We start from the raw sequence: 13,125 nt of genomic DNA, 5'->3' as shown, positions 1-13,125 counted from the left end.
GTTGGTGGAACACGACTTCCCTCTACAGATGATAGCACTAGGATTGCCGCTCCGAAAAAATACGAAAGGATTTTCCGGGCAAACCCGAGTACCAACCCCCTTCACGCCTAATGTTGCTGTACCTCAACCCTCCCCCGTATCAGAGGAGTAGAAACAACAAGCCGCCATTTTGTTTGTGCGGACAGACGGAGAGAGGCAGGAGATACCGAGAAAGAAAGCGACTTCAGCACCGATAATAGCGACTCCGAGACCCGCCGGTGAAAGAGTGGCAATGTCGTGTCGGTGCGAAAAGAGGGAAGAAAGTAAAAATAAAAGATAAGGCAGAAGAAGACTGAGGGAGTGAAAAAAGGAAATTCTCTGAAAATCCAAGGAAGGGGTGTTTTTACGGAGTGGAGAGGAGAGGCGGAAGAAGGCAATATATTTAACGAAGAAAAAACCTGCGAGCGAAAGAAAAATACAACATGAAAAAAAATCATAATTTACCCATCGCCACAGATGAAAAAATGCCCGCATAGACAAATATACCGATAATTGTATATTGGGTATTTGAGGGGGGAGTAAAAAGGAAGGTTTAAAGGAAAATATAAATTAGGATAATCGTGAAGGGGGGCATTTACCACCACAAAGACTCAAAGGATTTGGTGGACCACATATGTTTGGGGGTGTTGCTATCATTATTTTATGGACGAAGCTTGACACTTTTCTAAAATAGCCATAATATTGTAGCGACCCCCTCGCTTTATCAGATTTTCGCTCATCGCTGTGTTCTCTTGTTCTTGGTCGGGATTTTTTTCTTCACATACATTGCAACCTAAATCAGTATACGCAGTGACCGATTTCTTATATTTATCAACCAATTTCATATTTCTAATCAATGGTGATCTTATTGCAGTAGGTTATATGATTACCTTTGAAGAGCTTTCTTGGGTAAGCTTTAAATCTCAACACTTGGGCAAGTAAACCAAACGTCCTCTGCAAAATAAAACTAGGACTAATTGAATCAATTTGATAGGACATTAATTGGCACACTGGGCTATAACTCAAACGATTTTTGCAACATCAAATCTCAGAATTTAGCCTAAATTATTTGTCAGAACACAAACTAATTGCTCAAAATTGTATTGCTTAAATTTAACCTCATTGCATGTAATTGGCATAATCGCGCAAAGGTTGCAACATCCAAATGTGCATTCACATGTCCGTTAGTTTGTCAATGCAAGGCACTGAATTGGAAAAAATAACAAACTAATGACACGATGTAGACTACAAGTAGATGGTAAGGGAAATGTATTAAATGCATGGAATTAATTGATCGAATAGGAGCCCATAGGTGTAGTACAGTCTATTGGAGAACAGAACTTGATCAGTCAGCTTCACTGTATTATTTTTTCAGATCTGAATTGCACCCCTATACAATGGTATTTATCTAAAAGACAATGCGAATTGTTTTCAATGTTGAATGAGGTTTTTAACCCATGCTTTAAATGCATCTTAAACCACTATCACTCATTGGGACTGGGTATCCCGGTTTCATAGCCCCAAATATAGATAAGCCTATCCAGTTCTTGTTTCTTGACGATCCCAATTTACGTATGGGGATGATTTTGATATTCTGTCACTGTCGGACACATTCATCCGTGTTTTTTTTTATTAAACTAAGGACCTAACGCCATAATTGTATTCTTTGACAACTCATTACTTTGTGGTAATGTTGGGATCAAATTGCATTGACTGCAATGGCAATTCAGACAAAGTGGAAGATTTATCCGTTTTCGGGTCCCTCATAACTGTTGCATGAGACGAGGCCCCCAAAGGTACCACTGGGGTCCGGTTTGCTTGCGGTCTTTATCGCGTTTCCCATTTTGCTTCCCTGGACACGACCCCTCAGTGGAGTGCTCTTGAATTAAACACTCGATTTCGCCGGCGACTATGGCGGAAAAGACTGATGCTGCCATGGAGGACAGGTCTTGGGACAATTTTTCCGACGCCAAAGAGGCTAAATGAGATTGTCGAAGGCATACTTGCTTGTCTTTTTCATCGACTCTACCTTCCCTCCTTCTAAACTCGGAGAAATCTATAAAGGAACAACATCTCCGACAGGGGAGGGGGATTGATAGCGACGGCTAAGCATAGATCGAGAGTGGGAACCCTGAAAGGAAGAGTATCGCAATTGCCTCCTTTCCCCTACCGTCCCTAAACGGTGGGGGAAGAATCACAAACATTTACAGAAGGGAAGTTTGAAAGAACTCAGACACAAACCAGGGAATAAGCCAATCCTTTGTGGATATATAGCTATTTTTTAATTCTTGAAAAAATATGGCCGATAATGTTCTGGAGTCCGGCCCGCCTTCAGCCAAGAGGCCTAAACTATCATCCCCTGCTCTCTCAGTCTCCGCCAGTGATGGAAACGGTAAACATTTTAAATGCTATAACAGTCCTACCTAGCTGTTCAGGGATGTTATATTACCTAGCAAGTTAACCTGCTTGTTTTACTAAGTTCACAAGAATGAGCCTCATCCATCATCGGCCAAGTTGTGATGCCAACGTTAGCTACCAATTAGGTAGTAGTAAAGGTTTGCTTGTTACCCAACTGGTCAAAGTAAAGTTGACTGGCTAATTGCCCTCCCAGTGTGATGGTCTGAAGTGAAAGTTTAAAGTTATATGCCCGCTTGTAACAATGGGATAGTCCACGTATAGCAAGTTGTGAACTCACAGTATTGGAATATATTAGGTAGCTACAGTAGCTAGTTAGCCAATTTAGCTAGTTAACGTTACTTCTCCTATTTAACTAGCTGCAGCTTGCTACCATTTATGGATAGCCAGCTAGTTAGCTAACGTTAGATATTTAACTTGAGCGGTGCAAGCAATAAAGATGTATGCTTTTGATGTGTCGGTAGCTAACTAGCTGAACGTTAGCTCTTATCTTAGGTAGCTAGTTTATCAGATAGGTGACACCATGTACATTTTCAGTATTGGATTGGTGTAGGGGTTCATTTATTTGAACCTGTTCAGACAACTTCGCTGTAACATGGTGTCTGAAGTGTTGTTATACTTACGGCAGTTAGTTAGCGTTGTGACCGAGCCATCACCACTTCTGTGTATTGTGTACTGCTGCATTGTTGTCTAGTGGCTACACTTGATAGCGAGAGTCAAGTTGCTCGTGAGCAGACGAAAGTTGTAGTGCCTTTTGTCGCTACATATGTGGCAGCGTAATGTTATTTTATGCGTTTGTATGCATGTGTCTAGCTTTTTCATACCCGTTGTTTTAAAGTCTGAATTGTTTGGACGTTATTCCTACCATTGAGTCCTGTCGTTGTTTTTTGCCCCTAATTTGCAGGACTGCTACAATCTTAACTCCTTTGAATACTTTGATAACATGGTAAAAGTTCAATGTCAAACTTAAATTATAGGCCAGATTGAAAAACACTCCCTGACGCATGCAATTCATATTTATTCAATTGGTATGCTAAATTAGCTGGTAGTTGGCACCCATGATTCCCCATTTTGTTTGTTTCTCCATGTTATGTATGTCATCAGGATGCTTTTATTCACAAATTAAACAGTTCGGGATTGCCCAAATTAGGTCCCTCCATAAATTGTAGCTTTCGTTTCAATGCAATTTCTCACATGACACGAAGTCGAGATGTAACTTTTTTGGAGCACTATGGACACAATTCGGCAAAAGATCAGAATCTGTACTGTACTAGCTCAACCAAGTCGCCATTACACAATCATATGCCTTGTACATGCATGTTCTCTCAACATACAGCTCTGATTTAAGTGTCATCCAAGTTCTGTTGTACCAACTGAGTCATTACTGGAATTCTAAGAAAGGCTCTGCACAGGTCTAACAAACCACTCTGTGGTGAAAAGTTGATTCTGTTTGGAAAGGGAAGAGCAAATGCAACATGCAACCCCCCCTCCTTTCCCAAAAAAAAGAATACTTTTCACCCTGTGAAGGATCAATCGGTTGGGCTGTGAAAATGGTGATGTCAGTCCAGTAAACCTCTGCTGTCTGTTGCCTCGCATTGTGATGGGAGTCTGAGGCGTTGGTGCTGGACTGAATCTTGTGTTTGCACAACCAAGCATTTGCAAAATCACTTCTTTAGAGGTAGTTTCTGTCATTCATCATCCCCCAGACACAAGTGTACACAACTTACCATGTGTCTCATTGGTCATGGTGGGGGGGATTAGCCTAGAGCTTCATTTTAGTAAGAGTCGGGAGATATGAGGTAATTGAGAAGGCTCTCTTTCTTGTTTGAGACTGACGGGGTTCAACGTCTGTATGTAGCTCCTCTTAAACTACACGTACGGATGTTGTATCCATGCCGTGCAGAAGAACAATTTGAGTGTTGCCTGTGCTATAGTCACTGCAACTTGGAGGATAGTGTAGAAATATCAACACACCCACCTGTTTCTCTAAAAGAGACTTGAGCTTGACTGAGGATGCATGCTTGCATATTTGAGCGGATCAGCTCTTGTGTGTTTCATGTTAGATTTTTCCCCCCCCCTTTAAGATGGCTGCAGTCTGCTGCTGCTCTAAGCTAGAGATGGCAAGAGGTGAGATTGTGAGATGCTTCTGGTGCCGTAGGCGTTTCAAGTCTCTGCCAAGTACATCCTCAACCTGGTGTCATAAATGGACCACTTGCCCCCCTGTTTCTGAAGTTCTATATCCAGAGGTGTTTGTTTGCCATATGATAGTCATAAAGGACACAAAGGTTTGCCTTAGTTTGGTATCCACCATGCACTGTAAGTGAATGCACGTGTCTCAGACAGGGGCAATTCAAGTAGGTCTCGCAACTTAGCTCTTGCTATTTCCCTTTCTATATGAAGAGGCAGAGAAATGTCCTCTATACACACACATGCACCTGCTGTTCAGTCAGTGTTTACTTCTGTGGCTTCGCACTCTGACCCTACCCTGTCCACCCTGTTTGGCACCCCATCAAACCACAAACTGGCTCAGGAGAGGAAACTCTTTGGTGGGAGGCTGCAGCCAGCCGCTGCACTGACTTAGGGTCCAGAAAGGGGAGGGATTCATTTAATTGGTTGCAGCCAGCTGCTGCACTGACTTAAGGCGTCCTCATGCTTCCCATCTGAAACAGTTTGTGCATATATTATGATGACATTTTGTGTTCGGCAAGGGTTTGTTCAGCTGTTTGTGCACACCACAGTTTTTCATGAGGCAAGCCGAAGTCCCGTAACCGAAGTCTACGCCCCTTTGTCGCTGATTGGTCAACCGTAAGGATTCTTCAATAAAGTGTTTGTCATTAAACGAGAGACTAATTGTTTTCATGCATGTTTTTTCACTTGCGAAATACTGCAACAAACATCTTAGTTAGATGTAAAATTGCATGACTAAGACCACCTCAGCAAAAACATCAAAGTGAATTACAGATTTCTTGCGATATCTTAAATGAATTCAGGCCATTTTGAGGAAGTGTATACTGGCTAATGTCTTTTAAGCAAATATCTTTTAAGGGAGTATGCGAGGCACAGACGTTCATCTCACCTAACCAAGTTTTGCTAGGAGAAAACGGAACATAGTATGCAGACGCCGTTGGGGTCCAGATAGAGAAGGGATTCATTTAGTTGGTTCTTTTTAGATTTAGTTATTTCTCTTTCCAGAATGAATTATTGCTGCACCTACATTTTGAAGGAGGTTAGAGCTTTGTTAGTGAGCTTGCAATGTCAAGGGGCACAAGTGCATTTATTTGCTACTGCTCTCAATGTACACCTCAGGATATCCCACTTACCCTGCCCTCTTTTTCCTCCTCTTACACCCTCCCAGATTTCGGTTCACTCTTTGACCTGGAGCACGACCTACCTGATGAGCTCATCAACTCGTCGGAGCTGGGCCTGGTCAACGGAGGGGACCTCAGCCAGCTGCACACCAGCCTGGGAGGAGGAATGGGAGGAGGCCAGGACGCTGCTGCCAAACACAAACAGCTCTCGGAGCTTCTCCGGGCTGGAGCGCTGCCACCCTCGGGTCAACAGGGAGCCACCAACAGCCCCGGTGGCTCCATGGGACTCCTGGGCAGCATGAATGCCTCCCCTGGGCCCCAGAGTATGGGTCCCCAGGGGCAGCACCCCTCACCCCAGCAGGCTGGCATGATGCAGCAGGCGGGTATGGTGGGTGGACTGAACAGGGCCATGATGGGGGCCCAGAAGGGCAATGGACAGCAGCAAGGGCCCACGCCCCAGGGCATGATGGGAGGCCAGGTGATGAATGGCTCGCCCCGAATGGGTTACCAGGTCAACCCGGGCATGGGAAGTAACAGTAACCTGCTGGCAGAAACCCTGCAGCAGCAGGGGGGGCAGCAAATGGGGACAGGGGGGCAGCAATTGGGGGCAGGGGGGCAGGCTGGGATGAGGCCACAGCAACCTGGAGCACTGAACAAGGTAAGACCTGCTAATTGTTTTGTAGATGGACTTGTGTTCATAAATATCTATAGGAGCAGGATCCTCTTTTACACATATTGACGTTACTGCACTTTAGCTCTGTGCTGGTCTTGGTGTTCAGTGCATCTGGCTATGCTAGCTGTCTTGACACCAGACAACAGTGAGATGCTATGTTTAATATGTCATTAGATGGTTTCAAGATTGCTCTGAATGAACATTAATTGACCAGAATGGAGAAGAGTATTTAGTGTGTGAACCGTGAAGTGCCTCTTTCGGAACTGATCAAGTATGTCTGACGGCAGCAGAGCAGATTCATCAACCTTTACCCTGTTATTGTGTATCCCAGCTATCATGTTGCCATAGGCTAATTTTAAATACGCACTTCACATTGCTATGAAAATAATTGGATCAGTATGTTGGTGCTTTTCAGTTTAAATGCTTGTTTGTTGGTGCTGTATATATGACAATCCAATCAGTTGTCAGAGCTGTTTTCACGAGGGCCGGGGATTGCTGGGTGCAGTGGATGCTGTCATGTTCAGGCTGATGTTGCTTTGCTTAACACCTCCAGAGCTGTAGACTGGCTGAGGCTAAAAGCACAAACCATCAGTGCATGTTCTCTTTTAGTGTTTGGGCAGCTAAGAACATAGATGTTCATTGTCAGATGGGGAGTGTCTACATGCGTTTCCATAAGGTGTCTAAAGTCTAAAACAGTGGGGAGTAAGAAGGGTGCAGACTTACAGCCGTAAAGTTCCATCCAGAACGATCCTGATGGGACCCAGCTGAGCAGTGACCAGCTTATTTATCTGTTGGCCGTATCTGTCTTTTGTTGGAAGTAGTTGATTACATTCCTTTAGGCTGATGATATTTTGTAAGGATAAGGGTTAACAGATGATGGAAAGCTGCTGGAGCAAGAGCTGATTTGGTCTTTCTCCCCCTTAGCAAGCAGCTGTTCTCTCATTGTCACCCCTAGATCACTATTGTCTTCAACAGAGCTTGGTGTTTGTGTGAAAAGGCTAGGACAATTCAAGCTATTTGTTGAATTATGTTTTTGTAAGTATGTCAGCGTTAATGCTTTCTTAACAACCTCTGTGAACAAGACTGACTACTGCTCAAAGCAGTGTAATGCCTAATGGTCCAGAGATTGAACTCTATCTGTCAACAACTTATCTCAGGTTGCTAGTGATTTTAAAGTTAATGAAGCTTCATTAGTGTCGTTTAATCTGCTCTATTTTTGTCCAGTAAAGAAAACCAGGAACATGTGTAAACTAGATCTCACTCACATAACATTCCCTTAATTTCTCCCCATCTCTTCCTCTGCCCCCGTCTCTCTCTCAGATTAATATGATGGCTAATGCGGGCCCCTATGGTGGTCCGTACGGTCAGTTAGCAGGCCAGGTTCTGGGTGGTGCTGGGCTGGGCCCACAGCACCAGAACAAGGCTGGTCTGGCCAACAGCCTGGCCCAGTTCAACCTGGACAAGAAGACACCGCCTATACAGGGCATGGCTGGGATGGTGAGGGCATGCTCCTTCAGTCTTCTATCTTTTTCTGTTCCTCTTATTTTAGTGAAAAATATAGGGCCCGAGACAATACTAGTATTGCAATACGTGTCGTGGCAAGGAAACAAAACATGAAGTGGATTTAACTTCTTTAGGCTAACAGCCCTAGTGTTGGAAACAAGTGTCATTATGTTGTCATCCAGAGTCACAGTTATTTGTTTCCCAAGCTATAACACACTATTTTACATACAGCAGGTTTTTAAAGAACTAAAGAGTTTGGTCTGCTTTGTGTTTTCATTTTTGCCATGGAAAAAACATTGTGATATTGGTGTTGTCAGTCCTACTAAAATACTAGATTAAAGACCCTCTGGACTTAAGTGGTAATCAACTCACAACCCACTGCCCTTAGTTCGGCCAATCCCACCTTGTCAACTTGATCTCCCTTTTTAAAGGCCCTCCCTTGTCTTTAATCCTCCATACAGCCCCTCTATCCCAGCCATCTTCCTTCTACATCCCCCTATCCCCTCTGGTTAACGCACTCTCTTTTCACTCTGTGTCATCAGGCCTCACAGCAGACCTCTGCAGTAGGGCCAGTGTCGGTGGTTGGAGCCGGGGCCCAGGCTGGCCTTGGTACTGTGGCAACAGGTCCGGGGGCAGCGCCTCCCACTGCCGACCCGGAGAAGCGCAAGCTGATACAGCAGCAGCTGGTGCTCCTGCTCCACGCCCACAAGTGCCAGCGGCGGGAGCAGGCCAACGGGGAGGTGCGCCAGTGCAGCCTGCCCCACTGCCGCACCATGAAGAACGTCCTCAACCACATGACCCACTGCCAGGCTGGCAAGTCCTGCCAGGGTGAGTTGGTAGTCCTTTTCAATACTGTTATTCTTGGTTTGTTAATATTCTGAAGTGGCTTCCACTCTCTCCTTAGAGGAAGCTACTTTAGACTATTGAGATGCATCCTTCATCTTGGTTTGAGCTTCATTTCATTCATGTTTCTGTAGGTTGCTTTTCAACAATCAGGCCAATCATGCTCTGGGGGTTCCTTTGTTTTTACAGTTAGATTTCCCGCCTTATTGCTGACATTAGGTCTCTACTGGGACACGGTCATTGTGTTGCGCTGTCAGTTGTCTCACTTTCTCTCCTTCTTTCTCTCTCTTCCCCCTCAGTGGCACACTGTGCCTCGTCACGACAGATCATCTCTCACTGGAAGAACTGTACTCGGCACGACTGTCCTGTCTGCCTGCCGCTAAAGAACGCTGGAGACAAAAGGAACCAGCAGTGTGAGTGTGGTTTGTATTGAGCTATGTGTCCGTCCTCTGCATTGTGATGTACTACGTGTGTTTGAACCAAGATGGCTACCTGTTCAGCATCTGTTCCCGTCATCGATCATGGCAAGTTGATTATCTCTCATTCTCACTTCTTTTCCCTCTCCCTCCATCTCCACAGCTTTACTAAGCAGTGCTGGGGTTGGCCTGGGCAACTCATTAGGGGCAGTGCCAGGGGGTCAGCCCAGCACCCCTAACCTCACCCCACCCAGCCAGATCGACCCCAGCTCCATTGAGAGGGCCTATGCCGCCCTGGGCCTCACCTACCAGGGCAACCAGATGCCTCAGCAACCGCCGCAGTCCAACCAGCCTGGCATGCGGTCGTTAAACGCCATGGGTGAGTGGGCATTGGCTCGTCAACAACAGTGTTGGTGAAGAGGAGGAAAAATGAACAACGACCAGGGGCAGTGTAGCAGACTTCTTAGTTTAGTCATTGATTGAGCAGGAGAACATTTTTAAAGTGAATGTTTGTGATTCCGAGGAAAGGAACTGCTTTGAACCTTATCTGCCCCTGTAGGAGGGAACCCCATGGGGATGAATGGAGGGGTGGGGGTGCAGCCCCCCAATCAATCCAACCTGCTACCAGACGCCATGCTTCACAACAATATGAATGTGCAAAGGTACAACAACACACTCATACCCTCCCCCTGAAATCAAATGTTATTTGTCACGTGCCAAATACAGCAGGTGTAGGTAGACCTTAACATGAAATGCTTACTTACAAGCACTTAACCAATAATGCAGTTCAAGAAATAGAATTAAGAAAATATTTACTAAATTAACTTAAGTAAAATAATAAATAATAATTGAATCAATCAAAAAGTAACTAGACATATACATACAGTGCCTTGCGAAAGTATTCGGTCCCCTTGAACTTTGCGACCTTTTGCCACATTTCAGGCTTCAAACATAAAGATATAAAACTGTATTTTTTTGTGAAGAATCAACAACAAGTGGGACACAATCATGAAGTGGAATGACATTTATTGGATATTTCAAACATTTTGAACAAATCAATAACTGAAATATTGGGCGTGCAAAATTATTCAGCCCCCTTAAGTTAATACTTTGTAGCGCCACCTTTTGCTGCGATTACAGCTGTAAGTCGCTTGGGTATGTCTCTATCAGTTTTGCACATCGAGAGACTGAATTCTTTTTCCCATTCCTCCTTGCAAAACAGCTCAAGCTCAGTGAGGTTGGATGGAGAGCATTTGTGAACAGCAGTTTTCAGTTCTTTCCACAGATTCTCGATTGGATTCAGGTCTGGACTTTGACTTGGCCATTCTAACACCTGGATATGTTTATTTTTGAACCATTCCATTGTAGATTTTGCTTTATGTTTTGGATCATTGTCTTGTTGGAAGACAAATCTCCGTCCCAGTCTCAGGTCTTTTGCAGACTCCATCAGGTTTTCTTCCAGAATGGTCCTGTATTTGGCTCCATCCATCTTCCCATCAATTTTAACCATCTTCCCTGTCCCTGCTGAAGAAAAGCAGGCCCAAACCATGATGCTGCCACCACCATGTTTGACAGTGGGGATGGTGTGTTCAGCTGTGTTGCTTTTACGCCAAACATAACGTTTTGCATTGTTGCCAAAAAGTTCAATTTTGGTTTCATCTGACCAGAGCACCTTCTTCCACATGTTTGGTGTGTCTCCCAGGTGGCTTGTGGCAAACTTTAAACAACACTTTTTATGGATATCTTTAAGAAATGGCTTTCTTCTTGCCACTCTTCCATAAAGGCCAGATTTGTGCAATATACAACTGATTGTTGTCCTATGGACAGAGTCTCCCACCTCAGCTGTAGATCTCTGTAGTTCATCCAGAGTGATCATGGGCCTCTTGGCTGCATCTCTGATCAGTCTTCTCCTTGTATGAGCTGAAAGTTTAGAGGGACGGCCAGGTCTTGGTAGATTTGCAGTGGTCTGATACTCCTTCCATTTCAATATTATCGCTTGCACAGTGCTCCTTGGGATGTTTAAAGCTTGGGAAATCTTTTTGTATCCAAATCCGGCTTTAAACTTCTTCACAACAGTATCTCGGACCTGCCTGGTGTGTTCCTTGTTCTTCATGATGTTCTCTGCGCTTTTAATGGACCTCTGAGACTATCACAGTGCAGGTGCATTTATACGGAGACTTGATTACACACAGGTGGATTGTATTTATCGTCATTAGTCTTTTAGGTCAACATTGGATCATTCAGAGATCCTCACTGAACTTCTGGAGAGAGTTTGCTGCACTGAAAGTAAAGGGGCTGAATAATTTTGCACGCCCAATTTTTCAGTTTTTGATTTGTTAAAAAAGTTTGAAATATCCAATAAATATCGTTCCACTTCATGATTGTGTCCCACTTGTTGTTGATTCTTCACAAAAAAATACAGTTTTATATCTTTATGTTTAAAGCCTGAAATGTGGCAAAAGGTCGCAAAGTTCAAGGGGGCCGAATACTTTCGCAAGGCACTGTAACAATAATGAGGCTGTATACAGGGGGTACCGGTACTGAGTCAATGTGCAGGGGTACAGGTTAATCGAGGTAAGAACTCACTATCTCTGGAATTCAATACTGATTTTTATGGTCCTGCCAGCTCTAAAGACTAAAAACATTATTTTACACAGCAACACACTCACAAGTTCACAAAGTTACTTCATTGACTACCTTGAGCAAAATTATGACTTCCAGCTTGTCGTTTCCTTCCCTCTCTCGTCGTCTCTCAGTTTGATGAACGACGGCAGCGGGGTGGGCAGCCTGGGCTCCATGCCCATGGCGACCCCTCCCTCAGCCGCGGGCATGAGGAAGAACTGGCACGAGGACATCACTCAGGACCTGCGCAACCACCTCGTCCACAAGCTGTGAGTCTGCCCTGACTGCACCAGAGTCACAGAGGGGGACACGTAGGCCATTGCAGTTTAAACTAAAAAGTGTTTTATCTGCTGTTGCTATTAGACGGGTACTCTGTATATGTGACTCTGGACTGCACCCACACCACACAATTATGGTTCATTGCAGGCTGTCAGTGTCTTTTGGCTTATCTCTCTGTATCTCTTTATCCGTCTGCTGGGTGAGCAGTGTGCAGGCCATCTTCCCCACCCCGGACCCGGCTGCGCTGAAGGACCGGCGGATGGAGAACCTGGTGGCTTACGCTCGTAAAGTAGAGGGGGACATGTACGAGTCGGCCAACAGCAGGGTGAGAACTGACTCCTCAATGTTGTGGGTGAAGACTGGTATTACAGTAGTATACCAGAAAGTTTAAATCACCGTATTCAATAACTGACCACAACAAGTAATGGCGGACTAGAGGGTGTATATACATTTACTGAATTTCCTAAATCGCTACCAGGCGGAGTACTACCACCTCCTGGCTGAGAAGATCTATAAAATCCAGAAGGAACTGGAGGAGAAGCGGCGGACGCGGTTACAGAAGCAGGGCATGATGCCCACGCAACCCGGCATGCCCCCCTCAGGCCTGCCACAGGGACCCCTTGGCATGGGCCAGTCACCTCTGGCCCCCGGACAGCCGTCCAGTGAGTAGACACTTTAAACACACACACACATTTGACAACATACAGTTGAAGTCAGAAGTTTACATACAGTGCCTTGCGAAAGTATTCGGCCCCCTTGAACTTTGCGACCTTTTGCCACATTTCAGGCTTCAAACATAAAGATATAAAACTGTGTTTTTTTGTGAAGAATCAACAACAAGTGGGACACAATCATGAAGTGGAATGACATTTATTGGATATTTCAAACTTTTTTAACAAATCAAAAACTGAAAAATTGGGCGTGCAAAATTATTCAGCCCCCTTAAGTTAATACTTTGTAGCGCCACCTTTTGCTGCGATTACAGCTGTAAGTCACTTGGGGTATGTCTCTATCAGTTTTGCACATCGAGAGACTTGACATTTTTTCC

At 44.7% G+C, this 13,125-nt stretch overlaps 1 protein-coding gene across 11 annotated transcripts in view; it reads left to right on the top strand.

Annotated features, from left to right (window-relative positions):
- The first annotated feature begins 142 nt into the window (after positions 1-142).
- The window catches only part of LOC110538375 (histone acetyltransferase p300), a 35,198-nt gene continuing 22,215 nt past the window's right edge, over positions 143-13,125 (top strand). For all 11 annotated transcript variants that reach the window (XM_090193470.1, XM_090193468.1, XM_090193461.1 and 8 more), the window contains exons 1-10: positions 143-2,410; positions 5,789-6,399; positions 7,735-7,911; positions 8,460-8,745; positions 9,060-9,173; positions 9,340-9,555; positions 9,736-9,838; positions 11,933-12,067; positions 12,285-12,402; positions 12,556-12,739. In XM_090193470.1, the coding sequence (XP_090049596.1) occupies positions 2,317-2,410; positions 5,789-6,399; positions 7,735-7,911; positions 8,460-8,745; positions 9,060-9,173; positions 9,340-9,555; positions 9,736-9,838; positions 11,933-12,067; positions 12,285-12,402; positions 12,556-12,739 (2,038 nt within the window). In that variant the 5' untranslated portion in view covers positions 143-2,316. The remainder of the gene's footprint in view (positions 2,411-5,788; positions 6,400-7,734; positions 7,912-8,459; positions 8,746-9,059; positions 9,174-9,339; positions 9,556-9,735; positions 9,839-11,932; positions 12,068-12,284; positions 12,403-12,555; positions 12,740-13,125) is intronic.

This window comes from Oncorhynchus mykiss, chromosome 12 (genome assembly GCF_057628025.1).
Source record: "Oncorhynchus mykiss isolate SJ-2025 chromosome 12, ASM5762802v1, whole genome shotgun sequence".
In the NCBI taxonomy this organism is placed as follows: Eukaryota; Metazoa; Chordata; class Actinopteri; order Salmoniformes; family Salmonidae; genus Oncorhynchus; species Oncorhynchus mykiss.
The sequence above is the reverse complement of the archived record's forward strand: the minus strand, read 5'-3'. Positions and strand labels throughout refer to the sequence as shown.